The sequence below is a fragment of the Phalacrocorax aristotelis genome, chromosome 2 (genome assembly GCF_949628215.1).
Source record: "Phalacrocorax aristotelis chromosome 2, bGulAri2.1, whole genome shotgun sequence".
Lineage (NCBI taxonomy): Eukaryota > Metazoa > Chordata > Aves > Suliformes > Phalacrocoracidae > Phalacrocorax > Phalacrocorax aristotelis.
The window spans coordinates 5,146,969-5,169,863 of record NC_134277.1 but is presented as its reverse complement, the minus strand read 5'-3'; the positions used below and the strand labels follow the sequence as shown (position 1 = coordinate 5,169,863).

Genomic DNA, 22,895 nt, shown 5'->3' with positions numbered 1-22,895 from the left:
AACCCCAAAACATAAACAGGCCTGAGCTGCTGGGGTCCACCCTGGTTCTTAGAGGGGGAAGTCATTCCTAGCAGAGACACAGCACGAAGCTTATGTGTGCTTGTGTCCCACCACAGCACTCAGAACAGGAGGAAGAGAAAGAGAGCACGGCACAAAAGGCTTGGAGGTTTAAACTATGTGGGGATGAATATCTATGATGCCTCCAAGAAAAGCTGAGACATTTGACAAGAAAAGGACTTTGCATAATTGCTCGCAGCCTTTCTGGAGGAGCGCAACCCTATATGCAGATTTAATTCTGTAAACTTCTTATATAACGCAAGACTGGCTCAGTCTTCTAAAGACAGCTGGGACCTGAGTCTGCTTTTTATGTATTTTTCTGATGCTGCCCCTGTACATATTTGCTGAAGGAAAAAATGACATTGAGATTTGGAAAGGCCAGTTGTTGATGAAACTCAGAACTGATAGGTACAGGGTGGAATCAGCTGGTGAAAGCTTATTTTTCAGTACCAAAGAAGCTTTCGAACTTCCTGTTGTTATTACTAACATTTACTGTAGCAGCTGTAGACTCTGAACAAAGCTGGGAAGGATCTGCATAAACATACATCATCAGGGACGGAGTGTAATAAAGCATCCTTTATTGAAAACCATGTGAGTAGGGGATATTGAGAGAGGATAAATGATTTGCCTGAATTCACAGAGAGGATTTGTTGCAGAGGCAGAAATGGAATCCATCTCAGAAGTCCAAAATTAGTATGTTAACCTTAAGCTTAGCTTTGCATTCATGTATGCTGAGAAATGTCATTGAGAAGAATGAAGGGAAAAATACAGACCTTGTCATCCAGAATAGGCTCGCACTGAGAGTAGTTTATCTTGGAAGCCCATGTCCCATTGCCCAGGCATTCTCTGTAGGCATTTCCTGGTACGGAACAAAATAAAAGAGAGATGAACACTCTGTGCTGGACTTAAACAGCCTAGCAATTTCACAGATTTAAGAAAAGGTTACAGAACAGGTTATTCACAAGGCAAATCAACTTATCCCACCCCTGTGAGGACTATAACAGCCTGCTGAGGAGGCAAGAGGAGAAATAAAGGACATAAACACATCTAGAGACAACAACTATTTAAAGATACTCATTGATAATGTTTTCTTACAGCATATGGGTTCAGAAGACAGCGGAGGTACGAGAAGAGCGTTGCAAGAGAAAGCTTAATGCTAGTATAGTCTTCTAAAAAGCAGTTGAATGATGTATTCAGAAATGGGCAGAAAAGCTTAGGTCTTTAGTGCTCCGTCTAGGAGAACGGTATGTGTATGGTAAACTTATTGCTCTACTCCCCTCCCACTTATCCCACTGCAAACTAGAAGCAACATTCCTGGAGATACTGATTTTCTAGAGTTTTCCTATGCAACATTATTGGTAAAACTGCTGCAAAGAACCTGAAAAAGGAGTACGACAACCACATCTCCCAACCCTGGGGCAGGCAGGCTGGGGAGGCCACACAGGAATGTCTCTGAACAGATTTCAGAAACGCACACGCATAGGTTAGGATGTGCTCATCCATCCTCCGCAGAAATGAAACCACTTCTGATCTTCCAAGGTGCCAGTTCTCCCAGAATGTGAGTAAAAATCACTAATTACTTTACTGAAGCAGAGGGACTTCATGTCCAATTACAATGTCATGCTGAGATGCTTTGGGAACTGCGAGTAGTAATACTGGGGGAGAGGAGGGGCCTCCAATTTCTGGCAAACACCCCTTTTCATGACAAGGACAGAAAGCTAGGCAGTTGTGCTGTACAAACTACTTTCCTCCACCCATCAAAAGCAAATCTAACCCCAAGCAATAGGTTTTTTTCCATGCTTATTTTGAACTATGTGTTAGAGACAAGAAAATTAAAATAAAACAGGAAATTCAGAAAGGTCCCCAAAGGACACATATAAACAACTTTCTAATGAACTCTTCATGATGTTCGTGCTGCCCTTTACCCAATTTCTTCTTGGGCCTTTGCCATGGTCATTCAGTGCTAGTTCAGCACCGAGCCATCAGGAAAATAAGATGTCAAATAAAAGCATCAGACTGAATGTTTCTAAAAGTGCTCTTGACAACAGCCATTGAAAAAGGTAGACAGACTTTTGAAAAGGTGCTTTCTCCTACAGAGAAGGAAATTTCACGCTGAAAGCAACACGGAACAGTTCACCTAGATGCTCCAGATTACACCATACCCATACAGATCACTGAATTTCATATGCTATTGTCTATTTGTACTTTTTCACTGTTTCTTCTTGGAGTGACAAGGCCAAATAAAATCAAACAAAATGACTGGTAACATTTGGGTCAACTATAGAAACTTGTGCTAAAGGTTAAGGACCTCAGTTTCCATTTCTGTCCTAGTTTACAGACAAATTCCCATGCTTCCTTCTCTTTCTTACTGGAGAATCAAGTATACACTGCCATTTGCCGTGCAATTCTTTTTGTGCACTTTTTCTCTGAAGTCTAAATGGGTGAAGAGACTTCTTTCCCCACTGCTCTGTTTATTATTATTCAACATCCCAAGCTAAATATGTCTTAGGGTATCTTTTATCCCCTTCCTCTGAGACCAGGTCTGAGTGGGGTTCAGGTGGTCGGATCCAAGTTACATCCCTGAAAGCCCTTGTATTTGCCCCCTCCTTTTGGCCAGGGCTGAAGCTCTCTGTGCAGAATGGATGCTGATTTTGAGCCTCTGTAGCAAACATCTGACTCCTCAGACACTCTGCAGGAAGTTCGGGTGCTCAGCTGGATATCGAACCCCACTTTCAGGATGGCACTCATAAGAAATCCTTGTTTTATTAATTCTGACTCTTCCTTCCCCTCACCATATCCTTCCAGCTTGGGTGTGGAGACCACAAACACAATAAACACTATGAGACACTTTGAATGTCCAACTGGGCCTACATAAGCACCTGAGAAGAAAAGGCGTATTTGAATCAAGGAGTTATTTATCCATGCGAAAGGAAAACTGTTCTTTTTCTGACTTCCCTCTAGATGAGAAGTTGACAGAAACAAACCAGCTTGAAGATGGGTGAGAGAGATTGGTGCCAAAACCAGGGAAAGAAGACCCCTGTGACCCCAAGGGTCTCTTCAAAGGTTTGTCTTAGTTGAAAAAGAAAGCAAGTATTAGGGGTGCTTCCCCCATCCACACTAACTTCTTCCTCTGCCCTTCTCATTGTTATTTTAATTTTACAGGTACAGAAACAGAAGCAAGATGTGTGTACATGACTTCCTAAAAATGAGCTGGCGGGACTGTGGCAGAGCTGTGAACCATCACAAACCAGGTATTCCACCTTATCAGGCCACGATGCCTCTGACTCCTGCACTACATCTTCCCTGCTCATTAAAACCTTCTTTTCAGAAGGATAAATGTGCGTCTCATGTTTCTTGTCCAAAAGAATTATTAGAGAACAGAACATGATCAGCAAAGTAAGATAGAATGTAACAAATGCCATCCATTTCCACTCCATTTCCATGTGTAACCGCTCCACTTAGAATATGAGGAGCCATGAAATGTAACTCTGAGCTCTCTTTCAGTGCAAATGCAGGAATCCTATACACCACCTACATCAAAGCAGTTCTTTGAGAAACAGTCATCTGGGTTTATGAGCTGTCATACCAGACTCTTATATGGTGAGTATCTAAACAAGAGGAGGATAAAATCAAACTCTGAATTTCTCTAGTCCAGAAGATCTTCCAGTATCAGCCACTTCTCAGAAACAAAAGCTGCAAGTAGATCTGACTTCTGGGAATGTCTCATTCCAAACTCTAGTAGTCATAAGTAATTTATACCCCAAAGCAAAGGTCCTCCTTCTTTCTTCCAAATGCCTTACAGCATTAGTTCTAATAACCACATGGAAACAAGTTTCCAATCATACTGAATGTATTTTCATGTATCCATTTTAATAACATAATACATGTCTATTCCCAGTGCTTTAAAGGAGAAATATCTGATTTAGTGAGTGAGGTAATATTAGAGAGTAAGAGCCTCACTGCAGGCATCTGGAAGAAGCAGCTCTTGTTCGTGCGAAGATTAATTCCATGGTATATAGCAAGTGAGCCTAGCATTTCTTGAGGACATTGGGCAATCACATATGCACTGGACAGAGGCTCACCGCATTCACAGCCAGCCACATCTGGCATGTGCTGAAATTCCTGTGTGTGCCTGTATATGTTGGCACAGAAGACCCTGGATAAAATAATGGCAACTTCAAATAATCGTCTTTTTCTTTTTCATAGCAGCAAACAGTTACTTCATAGCATTCCTACTTACTGTTAAAAGCATCACAGGGTAGATGAAGAAATAACAGATACTGGACTCAACGACAGGCTGAGTCACTGGGACGTGTGGCGCTGTAGCAGCGATCAAAGCAGCAGAGAGATGCCAAAACAATGACAGATACATTGGTCCTACGAAAGACAGCAACGGAAGATAGGTGTTCCCCAGCTTCAGGGTATGTGGAGGAAGAGAAGAGGGAAACCTACAGTCAGTGATCTTACAAGAGACTTCTACAACCTCTTGGTGATTGAACATGCTGAAGAATATTCCTTCTCACCTGGTTTTCCACTGAGAACTGGGATTACTGTGCTTTCTGCTAGAAGCATTCTTGCCCCTTGCTTTAAAGCACTGTGTACAGAAAGCAACTGGATTTAGTTAAGTTTTTCTTAACAATTGTAATGAAAAATAAGGAGTAAATGGAAGTCATGATGGAGAACTCCACTGTAGAAACAAACAATTAACACCCAGGAAGAAAAGAACAGTTACATGATCTTTCTAAGGCAACGACAGCTAATGAGAGCTATTAGCACTATTTCTTTTTTTCCTAGCTAAAAAAACACAATTGTGCTAATTTTCATCTCCTTAGACAAATGACACACTGAAGAACTCAGTATACTTCCTCTTCTTATAATTTCTCTTTCCTTACTGACTTTATTCTCAAGAACAGATACGCAAAATAAAGTGACTTTTGGTAGTTATTACTTGTGGTTGCTTGTGTTCTGTGTGCGCTTGCACTCATATAGTGCGACTGGACAAGCAGATTTATCCTTTATGCAAATGACTAAGAAGCAGTAGGTGACTCATGATGAGACAGGCCACACACAGCCATTATACACATAGCTTTTGACATACCATCCAATATTAATTTCTGTGCTTCAGCCTATGGCCTCTTTGACTCTGAAGATGTTGATTTCCTTTTGTTGTAGATTATTAGCAACATCTGTGGCACTTGATTGCTTCTGCTTAACCATCAGGGCAGGGGACAGGCAAGGAGGTAAAAGGGAACCCCTTGAATAGAAAAAAATACCCAGTAGTGCTCAGACTGTCACTCAGATCGCTAACTTCCAGAGAATGTACTTCATCCCCTTGAGGCCAGCCAGTGTAACATATTCATTTTAATATTTCCTCTAAGGGCCACTTCAGTCATGCTGACCATAGTCATATTCTATCAATAAAGCCGATGACAGCAATGGCAGTATTCCCAGAGTCAAACGCAGCAATTAGACAGCGTACTGCGATACCTCCTACTGCTGCTCCTGCTCTGTAGTGGTGGCTGCTGTTTCACAGCTCAGGGCCAGACCCTGATGCTACACACCAGCCAACGTTTCAGCTCCGTACACAATATAGACACACATACACAAAGACAGTAGAAGTACCAATACTTGCAGTTCTCATGGGCTCTAAGGTGGTGGAAAAGGGGTCTTAATTTCTGAAAAAATTTGTATCTCATCATAAAAAGGTAGGTAAGAGGTCTGAGCATGTAACAAAGCATTGGCAGGAATAGAACTATTCCTTACAACCAGCTACCCATAGCATGAACAGCAAATCTTCAAAGTACAAAGCTATTGTAAAAGCAATGCTTGCCGGAAAGACCTGGGGAACAACACTGTTCCAACCCACTTCATAAAGTCTTAGTTAGCAATGTATCACTGTTCACTCTTAGCTTAAACAGTCCTTAAGAGCCCCTTCAGTGAGCAGGGAACTTCTATCACTGCAGATTTCACAGGGTCTTCAGAAATGACCTCCTGTTGGTAAGTGCTCAGGAATGAGCAGTGCAGTAAGGATACGGCCAGTAGCAGTACGGTGACAATTCTCCCTCACTCCAGCATTTGGGAAAGGCATGTCCAACTCAAGTCTATTTTTTATGGTTCTTCTCCGAATAAAGTCAGGAAAATAATCAAATAACTACAGGGGTGTCTCACTCATGTATGTTTGTATATACATACCCACACACCCACACATACTACCGTACAGAACTTGATCTTAGTGGAGTATAATCGTCTAAGAGCAAGCGAGAAATTCCAAGGTGGAGACCAAAAGCTCCTTGAACGGAGAAGAAAAATACAGTGTTGTATTTATCCACAATCTGAGCATAATAATCACTACTCCATCTAGTTTTGGGGCAAACAAGATTTTTAAGAAACCCCAGCATATCTGTTGTTTAAATAAAGCGAAGCTGATCAACCCAGATTTGAGCAATGTATCCCCATACACCAATAATAACAGATAATGATTTTGATCTTACATGGATGGACATGAGAGAAGCCTGCAGACTTCATTCGTTCATTTTCAAGGGTCCTCACGCTCAGGACAGCTGGTGTTTGATAGGGGGAGGGACAACCAAACTCTGTTTACAGCTTTGTCCATAACCCTCTTCAGCATCCCTGCCACGCAGTACCGGTGTCACAAGACTAGTTCTGGGAAAACTTGCACGGGATGTGAGCAGTTTTTCACCAATAAGCTCAGGGACCTTTATCCCAGACAGAAGTGTGATTTTTAGCCATCTAAACTCATGCAAAATTAATTACTCCCCAACTTGTTGTATTTTATTAACAACACCACTAGAGACTCACCTAAAAGACCTCAGTGTTGTGTGTAACCAGCAAATGGAGCAGCAACAGTCAATATTTGTCATCCCAACTGTGATTTTTCTGCTACTTAGAAACCACTGAATTTGGACGACTGCGGTAAGTCTCAGTGTTCAGTGTAACTGACTGCTTCAAAACTGCAATCACTTACATGAAGATTATATGTAAAATACTGATAACCAATAACACCAGCCAACAAAAGTGCACAGAGTAGCTGCAAAAGCTGTACCAATAGGTGACTGAAAATTGGCTGAGTGGCCATGCCCAGAGGGTGGTGACCAGTGGCACAAAGTCTAGTTGGAGGCCAGTGACTAGCGGTGTGCCCCAGGGATCAGTACAGGGTCCAGCCCTGTTTAACATCTTCATTAAGGATTTGGGTAATGGGGAAGAGTATACCCTCAGCAAGTCTGCAGATGTAAATATCACGCTTGCCCACAGCAAGCTGTGGGATGACATGGTAAGGTTAGAGGGACAGGGTGCTAGAAAGGGCCCTCACTCTGCTGCTGAGACGTGCTGGCTACACTGCAGCACACATGAAGTCTTACAAAGATGAGCCAGGGGCTCCTGAGGTAACAGAAGCCAACAGAAGAACAACAGTGAAAAATACCTCCAAGGAATTAAGGGGCGCTCCTCTAAGAAAGTGGCCCAGCTGACGGCCCAGCTGAAGCCTCTACGCCAACGCGCGCAGCACGGGCAACAAACAGGAGGAGCTGGAAGCCACTGTGCTGCTAGACAGCTACGACCTGGATGCTACTACTGAAATTGGTGGGACAAATCCCGTGACTGGAGTGCAGCTGTTGATGGCTACAGGCTGTTCAGAAGGGACAGGCGAGGAAGGAGGGGTGGAGGCTTTGCCATCTGCATCAAGAAATGGATAGAGTGTGAAGAGCTGTCCCTGAACAATAGCCATGAGCGGGTTGAAAGCTTATGGGTAAGAACCAGAGCCCGAGGAAACAAAGGGAACCTTGTAGCTGGTGTCTACTACAGGCCGCCCGATCAAGGGGAGCCTATTGATGAAGCAATACTCCTGGAATGCATTGAGGATAACTTCACAAGCCAGGTAACAGACACCCCTACCAGAGGGGATGTGCTACTGGACCCTGAATGCAAGCGAGCGAACCGGTGATGTCAAGATTGGAGGCAGCCTGGGCTGCAGTGATCACGCACTGGTGGAGTTCACACTCCTGAGGGATATGGGTCCGGCAAAGAGCAAAGTCAGGACCCTAAAGCTTAGGAAAGCAAAATTCCAGCTCTTCAAGGAGTTAGTCAATAGGACCGCCTGGGAAACTGCCCCCAGGGACAAGGGAGCACAACAGAGCTGGCAGGTCTTCAGGGACTCTTTCCATAGAGCACAAGAGCTCTTCATCCTCTGGAGTAAGAATCAGGAAAGGAAGGCAAGACACCGGCATGGCTCACTTGAGACCTGCTGGTCAAACCAAAGGCAAGAAGGAAATGAACAGGCAGTGGAAGCAGGGACAGGTATCCTGGGAAGTGTACAGGGAAGTGCCCGGTTGTGTAGGGATGGCGTCAGGAAGGCCAAGGTGCAGCTGGAGCTGAACTTGTCAGGGGATGCAAAGAATAATAAGAGGGGCTTCTATAGGTATGTCAGCCAGAAAGGGAGGTCAAAGAAAGCGTAGCCCCCTGATGAGCAAGACTAGCAAACTGCTAGCAATAGATGAGGAGGAGGCTGAGGTTCTCAGCATGGATGTTGTCTATCTGGACTTCTGTAAGGCCTATGACACGGTCCCCCACAGCATCCTTCTCTCTAAACTGGGGAGATACGGATTTGATGGGTGACTGTTCAGTGGATGAGGATCTGGTTGCAGAGTCCCATCCAGAGTGTAGTTAGTGGTCAAGGGCTCGATGTCCAGATGGAGATCAGTGACAAGCGGAGTCCCTCAGGGGTCCGTACGGGCACCAGTGCTGTTTAATATCTTCATAAATGACAGATAATGGGATCGAGTGCACCCTCAGCAAGTTTGCAGACGATGCCAAGCTGAGTGGAGAAGCTGACACATCAGAAGGACAGGGTGCCATCCAGAGAGACCTGGACAAGCTCGAGAAGTGAGTCTGTGAGAACCTCATGAGGTTCAAGAAGGCCAAGTGGCAAGGTCCCGCACCTGGGTTGGGGCAACCCCCAGTATCAATACAGGGTGGGGATGAAGGGATTGAGAGCAGCCCAGTGGAGAAGGAGTTGGGGTACTGGTGGATGAAAGGCTGGACACGAGCCAGCAATTTGAGCTCACGGCCCAGAAAGCCAGCTGTATCCTGGGCTCCAGCAAAAGCAGTGTGGCCAGCAGGGTTAGGGAGGTGATTCTGCCCCTCTGCTCTCTTCTGGTGAGACCCCACCTGGAGTACTGCATCCAGCTCTGCAGCCCTCAGCAACAGGACCAGATGGAACCGGCACAAACTGAAACACAGGAGGTTTCCTCTGAAGAGCAGGAAATACATTTTTACTGTGAGGGTGACTGAACACTGGTGCAGGTTGCCCAGGGAGGTTGTGATTCTCCGTCCTTGGAGACAGTCAAAAGCCATCTGGCCACAGTCCTGAGCAACACACTCTATGTGGCCCTGTTTGACCAGATGACCTCCAGAGGTCCCTTTCAACCTCAACCATCCTGTGATTCTCTACTTAACAGGACAATATTATGTTCCAGAACAACTTTAAAACGTAGCTTAGGTTCAATATTTTACATCAGTTTGAGGGGTAAAACCTTCACCCGAATTTCATTTCCAACAGCAGATGATGCTGCATTTATGAATGGAATATACAAAGATGAGTATTTGATGAGTGGCATTTTTTAAATTTTTTTTTTTTATTTACCTTGATGAAGAACTTAAAGCCTTTTAGGGAGCAGTAATTCATTCTCTATAGATTGGCCTGGTGGCAGGCTTGTATTTAGTCAGTAAAAGTCCATTAAAAGCATGAAACAAACAAGAGACAGGAGCACAAAGTAAAGGTAAGTGGATGTAATTCTCAGCAGGAAGTCAACCACATCCTCCCAGTCATTAGCGGGTGAAAGAGAAATCCAGATACTTCATGCAAGCACTAGGGTAGTGGATCTTGTCCTTGACAACCAGAACTAAGCTGGTTTTGAAAAAGATTTTAGTCATCTTGCTGTGTTTCATGTGGATGACTGTCTGACAAAGTTTACATTTCCAGTCATCATTAAAATGGAAATGTGCCTTCTCCAACTATTTATGCCTTTCGTCCTGGATCCCATGCACACAGACCAGGTCTATAAGCAAGAGACAAGTTCATCTGCTACTGGAGTGAAGGCAAAAATAGGCAAATGAATAAATAAATAAAACACAGTCTGTTAAGGTCTTAGCTGTGCACAGCTAAGGGTATCTGACTGCTCTGACAGCTTGCTGATCCATGTTAGCTGTCAGCCACACTGAAATGAAGGGTCCATCGGCCAGAAAACCAGAACCCCCACTGAACAAACTCCCTAGAAAGTCCGAAGTTTTGCAAAGCGGAGTTAGCAGTGGCTATGGCAATCTCAGAGAATCACAGATCCAGAGAGAAAAAGAGCACAGCGGGTCATGTTGTCCATCTCCCTACCAACAGGATTTGTTCAGTACAAATTTAAAAGCCTAAGCCCCAAGAATTTCCAGTAATTGCGTTGCAAAACTATTTCAGACAGTCTGTTAAATCTCTCAAGTGGAAATATTTTTTGCTGATATCCAAATAACATTTTTTTCCCTCCTTTTTAAGACAATGATTAAACTCTTTTGCCTCTTTATTGCTCTCTGGCCAAGTTGAATAACTTGCCTTCCTTTTCAGGGTACGTTAGACCTACTTACCACAGGCAGAGTTCAACCTTGTAATTTTAGAATACCAACTTGCAACTAGCCCGTGCAGCACATCTTACCAGTCCTTTCCTACACTGGCTTCAGGGCACAGCCAAGCAGGCTCTACAGGGACCGGCCAATAGTGCCCCCAGCTGGAGGTATTTATACTAAGTTTGGCAATGGAAAACAAGCACAAATAAGTGAGGTTCTTCCTTAGGTATGCAACATTAAAAGAGGTTCTGTGAAATGCTGGCCTTTAAAATCAGAAGAGACAGTGGAGAAAACCTGTCTTGTCTCAGTGCCAGGTTTAAAGCTGGATGACATTTTCTGAGCTGAATAAATGATTTTTGAAATACACAGAATCCCAGACTGGTGGGGGTTGGCAGGGACCTCTGGAGCTCACCCCGTCCCACCCCCTGCTGGAGCAGGCACCCCCAGAGCAGGGGCACAGGGCCGCGTCCAGGCGGGGGGTGAATGTCTCCAGGGAAGGGACCCCACAGCCTCTCTGGGCAGCCTGTGCCCCTGCTCTGGCACCCGCACAGGGAAGGGGTTTGTCCTCATGGTCAGGGGGAACTTCCCGTGTTCCAGCTTGTGCCCGTGGCCCCTTGGCCTGTTGTTGGGCACCGCTGAAAAGAGCCCAGTCCCATCCTCCTGACAGAGTTTTGGAGCAACTAGGATCACTTGTTAAGTCTGGTAAATTGGACCCAGGTTTTCCCTCCCAAAAAGAAAAATCTTAGAAAACTTCAAAGAACACAGGAGTTAACCAAAACAAACCAAAACATTCAGCATTGAACATTGTAGCTCATAAGTTACTCACAACATGGAGTACTTTTATTCTGGTCATTCCATTGCTGGACTTCAAGAGGAACTTGAACGTGGTTCTGTGGATTCTTTCCTTTTAGAGTGTCCTAATCACTGGGATATTGCAAGATTCTCCTAGTGTCTCCTCCAAATAATTTTTATTCATTTAATGTTCAAAATAAGATATTTTGCTTGGTATTAAGCAAATTTTTTTCTCTTGGGCACTTACCTGCCATGATCCACAGTAAATCCAACAGGAACTGCATGAAATAAATTTCTTAGACTGGCTACTCAGATGTCATAGAAGTCAGATCAAATGGGACAGAAAAAACCTGTGTTGCATAAGGGATATGCCACTTCATATGTATACTATTCTTAGCCCTTTCTCAAAGTCTCAGAAAAACAGTAAACATCTAAAAATAGCAACTGAATCATGGGGCTATAAATTATTTATTCATGTGCCATCCTTCCTCTTTGGTGGGTTTCTTCTGATTGTTGCAGTGACAAGCTGGAGCCAGGTGGGATTGACAATGCACCAGTACACTGCTTGCTATTTCTAGAAATTGCAAGTGACAGAAGTGTAACTGTAACTGTCAGACGTCCATGAGACCGAAAAGACAAATATCACATCCTTTATTTGTGAATGAGGGATAGTCAGACAAAAATAAGGAGAGGAAGGAAGAGATACACAAGCAATGCTTATTACTTTGTACCTCAGCCAACATCATCCTGACAGCCAAGCTTTGTGCAAGGAGAGGTTTTCTCAGATGTCATGGTTGTTGGTTTTTTTTTTTACATTTATGTAGAATTATAATGCACTTATATGTGAGTCTTGGAAGGCAGAAAAATAATACTTTAGGCAAGAAATGTTCTCCTAGAAAAATATTTCTGACCTCAGCTCTGTCTAGCTCACCAACCTGATATTTCTCAAGGCTTTCAAGCACATAAGAAATTTTGCTCAGCTTTCTATTGTTTTCCTTTGCCAAGAAGTCCTAAAATGCTTTATGAGAAGCTCAAGCAGTCTAACTATGCTCACTTTCTGTATCGATTTCCTATCTGCTAAAAAGCTCAAATGATTCACTCAGGTCATATAACATGTCAAAAGCAAAGGCAGGAACAGAGCCTTTTAGAAGTTTAGAAGTTCTCCAGACTTCTTCACTTTAGAAAAACATTTCTCTGGATTTCTAGCCCAAGGCCTACTCCATTAGGCATACGGATAAAGATTATAGTCTTGCCCACACCTTTGTGCTGACTCTTACACAGATCCTCTCACCCATGTATAGAGCGCTTCAAACTCAACTTCCGTCAGACAGGCTGAGCAGGTTTAATGCTTCCTGGACTATAGGAGTATAAAAGGGCATCTGAGATGTACAGTTCTGCTCATCTGTACCTCTTCCTCCATCTCCTATTTTTCACCTAAGTGCTGAGGTCCAAGAATCAACCTTTATTAAATCTTCTCCAGGCAATGCCTAGCTGCCTCCTAGACAAGTTGGCTAGGAACCTGCTTGGTGTGCTGCCCTGTTCACTGCAAACCCTACTAAGGCCGGGATCCCCCGTGCATCTCCTTCCTCAGCCAGCCGGCTGTTCCCTTGCTTCTCATTTCTGATACGTGCCTCACTGCTGAGCTGTGACTAGATCTTGGGCTACGCTTTCACCTTCTTAACAGCTGATTCCAGGACCCACAGCCTGGCCTCTGTGTCCCCACCTCTTCTCTTCACACTCCCATTACTGACCTAAGTAGGTCCCCATCCAGAGTTTCTGATTCTGATAGATCTCCGCTGTGCTCAGCAGGTGACCCTTGCCCTAGGCTGGGGCTGCCTGGCAGCAGGCATTCCCATTTTAGCACCTTAAGAAAGATCCCGTAGACTGAATTGTGCAAAGTTGTCAGAAAAGCGACTCTTTTAAACTTTGTTCAGTTAAATTCTTTTTAATATATAACTACACACAAAAGGAAGTACACATCCCTTTTGACTTTCCAATCCTTTGGAAGTCAACTCCACACAGTTCTCCTCAGGAAATAAAGACACAATTTCTTGCAGTATTGTTCACCCTTTTCATTCCTCCAGGGTTCACAAAAACTGCTCCATAAAAATCCACCTCTTTGACAGTGCCTATTCTATTTCTTTACAGCTTCACTTTGAACGGTTTCAGGAGTGAGGAGTAGACAGTGGCAGAGAATCCCCAAAGGGTTGCCCTTTCCCAAAGCAATCACTCCTCAGAAGGATGATCGGGGAATTATCCTGGAAGCTGCTTTGTCACATCTCCTTACAGAGTCTGTTGTAACCCTTCTATTAATCATTCAACAAAACAGAATTATTATTCATGTCTGTAATTATTATCCCTGTAAACTATTAATTTCCTTAGGAAATTATTTCATGGCTTGTGATTACAAAAACTCTTGTTTTGAAATGCCAGGACCATGCTGTTACAGACACAGCTGAGGGAACATCAGGAAGACGGGGAGAGAGAGACAAGCGAACAGGCTCACTAGCATTTGATAAATGCTCAGTTAACCCTGCTTTCACAAACACGTAGGTGGCCCGTTTTTTTCCTCATACTGATTGACAAGGCAAAAAGGAAAATAATCCCACCCTTTCCGCATCTGTAAAAAAGTGCTGCATTACCTGAAATTAAAAGTGTACCTTGTGATAGCCTGCAAAGTTCACCATTTTGAAACAAATGCAGGTTACTTTGTTCCGTATTGTGTTACTGTGCTGAACTTCACGTGAAGGTGCAGGGTGAGTTTGAAACCTCTCAAGGCTATTTGCACTTCGCAGCTGATTCCCTGAGATAGAACACAGGCAAACATGAATGCACCTGGAACCCAAAGGTTTTCAGCTCAGACCTGTATGTATCTTTAAGCAGAAAGATAAAAGAGGGGTATTATGAACCAATATGGATTGAACTATTCCTCAGGTTATTACCTTCTGCTTTCACCTGGTTCTCAGCACATGAAAGGCCAGCTATCATACACAAGAAAGACCAGACATTTGTCACTCATTTAACATGCCCAGACATCACCTCTAGTTCAGCAAATCACAGAATGCTGAAAGCTGAAACAGCACCCAAGAGCAATCCCTCTTCATGGTTGCCCTATTTTTATACTCCTCTCTACGGATGAAATTGAGCTCAAGATTAAGATGTATAAATTCTGATGTCATGATGCAGACGCTCATATGTAAGTGAAAGTTATAATGTACGTGTTGCTACATAGACATCTAAAACTATTTGAGGTGGCCCACGGTGTCCATGGCATCTACTTGATCTAGGGCATCCAAATAATGCTAGATTCTGAAGTTCAAGCAACTGAATTGACCCCCTAGTGATTGCAGCCAGCAGAGTTTAGACTGAGAATCAGCTGACCAGTGGCCTTTTATTTATGGAGCTGTACTGTTCTTCTGTTGACTACATCTCTGTTGACAATAGGGGGAACTTAATCCGAGGGCACATATAAGCACCTTCATACAGACAACTACATTTAGGTGTCTGGGCTAAACAAAATATTGGCCTGGATAGGCCTGTAATTTGATGTTGAACAACCACTCCTATGTCTGTTTTAAAGACTTCCCTCACTTGAGTCTGGATGATGGAATTGTTTTAAGAAACATAGGCTGTCATCCAGCTAGTGTTCATAGGAATCATGCACAAACTGCTAGGAAAACCTTTACGGCCCAGAACACGTACGAACATCCACCTATGCAGATACCTAAAAAGCACATGAGTGAGAAAGGTGTGGTCTAAGACAAGGTTCTCAACGCCCAACAGGTCGTTAATTCTCCTGTTATTCTGCAGTGGTAGCGAGTTCCTGTGAAGCACAAGGACTGGAGGAGGGAAGTCATTACCTAGGGCTGAAGCACAGTTGGTTTCTCAGCCTGGCAGAGGAGAGCACAGAGCTATGAAGCTCCCTGCCTAACCCCCTTCTGGAAACCTGTCAGGGCACTGCCTGGTAGTGATATTTGATCTTCACAGTAACTGCCTTTTAGTTGAAATTCAGAATTCAATTAGTCATTTGACACAATTACTGAACGCACAGAGAGATGGCAATGACAATGAGAGGTGTAACTATACTTTATTACCTGTAGTAAAGCACAGTGGAATCGAGCTGATTAACACAATAGTGGGAGAGAGGGGAAAGGAGCCCGAGGCTGGAGTTCTCCGAGGACAGCTGACTCAAGAAGACAATTTGCACAGCCTGTCGAGGTAAATCTGTCCCAGTGTGCAGCCTCCCTCTAGTTTAATTTCTGCTGAGGTAAGTGGGAATGTGGGGAGCAATGTCCTTCTCACAGAGCCTTCGCTACTTGAAATGTATTCAGGAATTTGGTGACCTTATGAAATCTGAGTTGCAATCGTGGAAGCAAAGAACAGCAGCTGTATGAATGGTTCACAAGGGAGCACAGAGTCAATGTTCACTGGGAATCCTGATCTGGTCCCAGTTAAGAGCTCTGTAAAAATAATGAGAAAGGTGGTTGAGAAAAGAAGGAGGTGGTGGCTAAGGATGGGACTAAATTCCAAAATGTGGTCATTCGTGTGATATTTGCCTGGTAAGATTCAAATACCTTTTGACATGGAATTCAGCCAAAACCTCCAATCCAACAGCAGAGGCTGCGAGAGGAAAGCCACACACAGGAGAGACAACGGCCCTCAGAAAGTAACAGCAAACCAGGAACACAAGGAAATAGATCACACACAACACAGGGAATGAATCTGGCTAAAAGGTCAACAGGATCTACAAAACCTGGTTATCACAGAGTCAGCACTGGCGTTTTGTCTATACCACAGTAACATCTATCAGGAGCCAGAACAGTTGTTCGGATTTACAGGAGTTTGTTTTTTTTTTCTGTTGGCTGGTTTTTTCATGACAAACTCTTGTCCAGATCATAGATCCAGCACTTTATAAGAATCATTGCCTTTTAGAAAATTATAGTCTTACAGGATGATCCAGACAGATCCTGTCAGACGGGTATGTCTTAGGATGTCTGGACAAAAACACAACATATGCTACCGTCAGCTTATGCTGTGTTTGGTTGCCAGAAAGCACTGTGTCTTCCTTAAGCCTAAATATCCAGCAGGGGAGTTCAGGGAAGAAACAGACTGTCTACAAGACAGAAAAGACTGCAAGCACAAGACGGATGACCATTTGCCAAAGTCACGCCTGCCAGCTTTCATAACTAAACCTGACATAAGAGTGTATAAATTCCAGATGCTTCTTGGCAGGTGTGGACCCATTTTGCTGAGCCACAATTCTCCTTCTAAAAGTGTAACTCCAAAAAGGGGATAAGAATGGGCAGGTTCTGCCAATTTCTGTGAAGTCAACTTAATTCTTCTTAGTACAAAAGCCCCCATAATCATACTATTTTACAGGATGAGCAAAATATTCAGCAACACGAAGAGCCTGAATTTTGATTGTGGAGATGACAGCTGATGTGACGGGTTATAAATAGCTTCTTTAAGCCACCACAGACTAGGTTTGTTTGAGAGGAGAATGTAAAGTCCCTGCAGATACAGGGAAATACAACAGTAATTTTAAGTCTTGAAGTCCTATTACAGCTAATAATAGCACTACACTTTCTGTTGATTGTCTCTCCTTATAAATACCCTCCTTCTCCCACTGGGGAGCAGAATAAGGTCTAAAGACAACTGCATGAAAACACCTGTCAGGAGAAAAGCAACACCCAGCTTGGGTCTTTTCTTACACGGCCACAATGAGGAACAGGAAACATTAATTAAAGAAATTACCTTAAAGAGCACTGGGCTTGAGCTCCAGTTTTGCCTCCCTGTCTATCAGTTTTTCTCTTCCCGTCCTTGAAATTAGTGCCAAAGGTTTATTGAATAACATAAACCAAGCACAGAACTCCTATGGAAAACACCATGTCCAAAGATGTTTTATCTGGTAAGAAAGGCAGCAGGCATTAGCTGACTTTGTAGGTGCGTTATGTGCTACATCAATAATGTGACTACTTGTTAGAGCCTGAATTTGAAAGTCCACAAACTGTTTAGGCACCCAGGGCTCCCCTTCCTACGTGTTATATTACTGCTTCCATTCCTGTGAACACTGCTGCATTTGCACGCTTTCCCAAAATGTAGCATGAAACATGAATCATGTGCCAGCCCTTTCCTCTGCGACAGCATGTGTCAAAACTTTAAGTGAGATCAGAAACCTAAGAGAAATAATATTTCATCTAATGTATGCTAGTACTGGACAGATACCAGGAAATTTGGTTTGCAAGTGATATCAAAAAGGAAGTGAAAAATCACAGAATCACAGAACCCCAGGTTGGAAGGGACCTCAGGGATCATCTAGTCCAACCTTTCTAGGAAGAGCACAGTCTAGACAAGATGGCCCAGCACCCCGTCCAGACAACTCTTGAAGGTGTCCAACGTGGCCGAGTCAACCGCTTCCCTGGGGAGATTATTCCAATGGTGACTCTCCTCAGTGGGAAAAATTTCCCTCTGGTGTCCAATCGGAATCTCCCCAAGAGCAACTTGTGTCCATCCCCCCTTGTCCTCTCCATGGGACTCCGTGTAAAAAGGGAGCCTCCACCTTCTTTGCAGCTGCCCCTTAAGTACTGGTACGTGGTGATGAGATCCCCTCTGAGCCTCCTTTTCTCAAGGCTGAACAAACCCAGCTCTCCCAGCCTATCCTCATATGAAAAAGTATGAGACTAATTTTGAGAGGAAGCTGTGAAGAACCATATTGTTTTGTGAGGGTTGTTTTCATGCACACACCACCTTAAGAATCAGAAAAAGCAGATCAGAGAGATGCATTTGGCACTCTGGGTGCAAGATGGGACTGTCTCTGTTTCAGTCCAGCTTCCGAAGACAGCTCGTGCACAAGCAATCTTTCTTCTCACAGGAAACCCCATCACAAGGAGTTGAGTGATCACATGTTGGCCAGGAAGACCATGAATATCTGCAAAAGCTCAGGCAGGTGGAAAAGAGGAAAAGAGGCTGTTCCCCTGACATAACCTTATTAATACAATGCATCACTCATTTGGAAAACCTGCTGTTATGTGGGAAGGTGCTTTCTTATCACCTGATAATTATTGTCTCTCTGGGGGTTTGAAATGGCATGGGAGGGAGAAAGGGAATTTTAAAATCTTTTCTAATTTTATCGCATATAATGGGTGCTGTCAGCGCATGCTGTGACAGTCTAAGAAAAGCATTTCAGCAGCTTCATTTCTTGGCTAAGCTCTCTGATGAGTCTTAAGAGCCCGAGCTCATTTTGACTAGGAACGAGCAGTAGGCTATCTCTGAACCATTGCCCATGTTTTCCGGTTCACCATAGTCTGGCAAACATGGTTTGGCAGCTTCAGCATCATCACACGCATCTTTGTACTACCCATATACATGCAATCTCATTGCTGTCTGTAACACTCTTCATAAAGCCCTTCCATGGAAATGATCAAGATTTCAAACCAGGCCAAGAGCCATCCTTATAATGGTGTAGTGCAGACTACAGACTGCCTTCTGGTGGAAGCCTGCCTCAGGGGAAGGCCATGGCTACTCTGTAGAGAAGTTGTCCTTGTATTTCTTTCCCAGCACCAGTCAAGGTAATATAGACGCATCTGGGGGCCAGGCTTTTAGTGCCAAAAGGCAAGAGAGTCGCCATGGAGATGGAAGTTTTGGGAACTGTTGCAGTAGACAGGGATATGGATTTGTGTACAGTGAGAACAGAACCTGTGGTGGAAGAGAAGATGCTCTCTAAACAGGTGCTGCTGTAGTCCTTGATCACCACTGGAACCAGCTCAACCACCCAGCAGAAGAGAACTATAGAATACGTACCACTGTGCAAACTTCCCAGAGTCAGTTATGTGCCACCTGCAGGTACTGAAGTGTCTGAAAAGTGAAGGTTGGTGATACCCTGTGTCCAAAATTGGTACTACCAAAGTTGGCAAAGAACACTGTTCCCTTTGGTTAATTCACCACACAGTTCCCTGAGTACAAGGAAGCGGATGGAAAGACTAAGTCACTTCATGGAGCACAAAACATTGCACTCCTTGCCAAAGCTGCACATCCAGTTCTCAGTTACCCGCACTGCTTTACATATAGGGCATTAATCTTATGCTGGTGCTAAAACTCTCCTCCCAGTACAAAAAAAAGAGACAGATCAGCCCCTATAATATTCTAGAGACTTCTCAGAGCACTGAAAACACCACTTCTCATTGTTTCAACTTAGCTCAGGTTTTTCAACATTCATTCATTTCCAAGCCAGCTCCTCTCGCTCTGTACCAATCTACAATGACATTATTTAGTTTGCTTTGAAGTCATACTGTTGACACCTTTAATTCTTCACTTTCAGGCCATCTTTGTAAATTTTATTGCTGGTTCTAATTATTATTCTTTCATTTCTCCAGTCCTGCAAGAGACCGGAGGGTGTACACTATAAATGACAGGCTTGTCTGTGCCATCAGACCCTTGTCCCAGGAAGCTAAAACTCCCCTTCCATTTCTGTGATTGCTGAGAAGGAGCTCGTTCTAACCAAGGAGGAAAGGTGACTGTGTTAATGAAAAGGAAAATCTTTCCCTATATTCCACTAGTTCTTTTTCTGAAGCTGACTAGGACGGTCTTCTCTTTAGTTCTAGAATTGAGGCTTTCAGAACCCAAATCTGTTGGTTTCATCAGCCATAGGTTTATGTACCACCTTCCTGGGAAAAAAACATGGTTCCAGACATTCTGAAGAAAGACCATCAGTTGGATCCAGACTGAAAATAACCAATAAAAATGGTGCAGGTGTAGGCTTTGGGGGGTTTTGTACTTATTTTTTCTTTTTTTTTTTTTTTTTTAGATCCAGCTCAGTCTGCAGAGCCTAGTGTGGTTCCCAAAGGACAATATAAGCATGAATGAGGCACTGGGGAAAGAAAAGATGGCAAGAAAGAGGTGAGAGGGAAGCAAGGTGGTCTTCTTACCCCAGCACATCCCCAAACAAATGATACATCCAGCAAGGACACCAGCCAAGAACCTGAGGTGGAGAAAAATACTCTATGTGTTTCAAAGAGGATAAGAGAGCTGGTGACGCTTCAACACACATCAGATTTACAGCTTAATACAGAAAACTGCACAAAGGACCATAAGGCAGGATGCTGTAAGAAAGCTCCTATCATTCAGTAGCTGAATTTGCTCTCTCTTTAAATAGTTGCAGATTTCCTGCCATGCTGACATGGAAGATGGGCACTGAGACTGGTTGTTTACAGTGAGAATACAAGAAGAGGATTTTTAGAAAACACAATTAAAAATAGAGGGAAAATAAGGTGTCTTTAAAGACATTTATCATTTCCTTTCAGCAAAGAGAGCAATAAGACCAAGTAAAATAAGTCTGACAGCGCTCATTCACCTAGAAGTGTCAGTGCTCACTGCTCACTTCCATTTAGAAGAGACTCTCCTATTTAGATACTTACTACCGTCTTTGGTAATAGATTTCCTCTTATGAAAAGAAACATTACTGAGAACTCATACATTACGTTTCTCACACCAAGGCAGAACTACCCACAGTGCCATTTCCATTTCAACCACAGAATTAACCCTCCAAGTGCAAATTGTGTGTGCGCTATTTAGCCATTGGGTATTCAAGTGAGGACTGCTTAATTCATGTTCTGCTTGGTAACAAACCACAAAATCATAAATCCTAAGATTGCCACAAACAACTGGGGGGGGGGGGGGGGGCGGGGAAGAAAAAAAAAGATGCGTGAATGAGCAGACAAACTGCATCGGATTTCAAAGAATCCAAAGTGCATGAAAAGGTATCTTAAATTTACAACAGTTTTCAAAGGAACAGAGCTTTGACTTCAACTGCCAAATAATAATGAGCTACTGGCATATATATCAAGTGTGGAAAAGGTGTTATTAGGCTTGTTTCCTTTGATAGATGAATTAAAATGCAACTTCTATACTTTTTTTTTAAGTTAGGGTGAAACTTTGATCGCCTTTGCAGAACAGTGAATTACGTTTTAAAGCGACAAAACCTTCATGTGCACATTATGTCTGGGGTACAGAAAAGCTACATAATACTGTTGAAAATTATGTTAGCTTGACAGTTTGAACATACTTTTCATTTGATGTGCACAGGAAAAGAACTGCAGTGCAACATCAGACCTCTGCACAAATGAGCATCCAAATCCTGAAGCCTCTTCTGTGAGAAAAATAAGCAGTCATTTACAGTTTCCCCTGGGAATGTTCATCTTGGCCCAGTGCCTCAAAAGACTAAGCAGGTCCCGTTCTATTAAGCTCTGCACTGTGTTTGTTTCCATTTTTACTCTATGAAGTTTATTTTTAAACACTGCAATAGGGAGACCCGGTCTATCTCCAACTGCTCTATCATCTCCCTTTCACAGAGTAATGCAAAATGGCAAAGACCTTCTGGAAGACGTGCGGTTTTCCCTTCAGTAATGCATTTGCCACCCCTGGAGGCACGTAACTCTATAGGTGGGTCAGACCTTCTCTCTACACAAGGTAGGAGAAGAATAAAGAAAAGGAAGGAAAATTTTTAAGAAGTTACAAAATGCAGTACAAAGATCCATAGTGCAAAGTTCTAATTAGCTCTTTCCAGCGCCTCAGCCCGTCTGGGCAGGCTGTCCCAAAGCAGCCACAAACTAAAGCATTCTGTGAGCTCCCTCTTTTGCCTGCACTGCAGTGATGGCTCTAAAAGCCCATTCCATCTTCAAGCCAAGGTAAAATAGGCTTTCCTCATGTACTTTCTTTTAGTCGCAGGAGCAGTACAGATGTGGAACCTTCTTGGTTACTACTAAAGATGTGCATGTCCAGAGGGTGGCTTGGCCTGAGCATCTTACTCTGTTGACCAGAAATGGAACTGAGATGACAGGCTTAGTCATCGTTCAGAGATGGCTAAAATTCAGTGAGCTAAGTCCCACCTCGTGTATATGGTCCAAACAAGAATTTCTTTTGGATTGTGAGGTTCAGCAAGTACAAGGCTATGGTTTTCCAGCACGGAGCCTAGAAGAATTCTACAGTAATAAAATCTAAATTGAATTGTACCTTCTTTCAGGAAGGGCGTGATAAGGGAGGGTCGCCTAGGGTGCACACAGGACATGAACCAAGCCACAGCTGCAGAAGAGAAGTTAACAGTTCCTGAATCTGGACTTTGATCCCCCATGGTACTAGCAGGAGGAACGACAAATTAATACCCACAAAAGAACATTCTGAGTCATCCAAAGGTGATTCTTTCTTCTGAAGTGGCATCTGGAGGTTTTGTACAGCACTGACTTCAGTTACAGTAGCAGAAGCCTTAGAGACCCAGGCCCTCACTGTGCTGTAAAATGTATTCCCATGAAATTGAAAACAGCACCCTTCCTAAGTTTCTATGAGCTAAGGTTATGAAGAAACAGGATATGGAGGCAGGGTGCAGGACCCAAGCCAGACAGTGAGAAGACTGCAAATAGCGTAACAAAAAAACC

The 22,895-nt window shown here is 43.5% G+C and overlaps 1 protein-coding gene across 3 annotated transcripts in view; it reads right to left on the bottom strand.

The window, feature by feature from the left end:
* CRHR2 (corticotropin releasing hormone receptor 2) overlaps window positions 1-22,895 on the bottom strand; it is a 164,399-nt gene that overhangs the window by 67,526 nt on the left and 73,978 nt on the right. For all 3 annotated transcript variants that reach the window (XM_075082220.1, XM_075082219.1, XM_075082221.1), the window contains one exon: window positions 831-916. In XM_075082220.1, coding sequence (XP_074938321.1) covers window positions 831-916 — 86 coding nt within the window. Of the gene's footprint in view, window positions 1-830; window positions 917-22,895 lie in introns of those variants that run through there.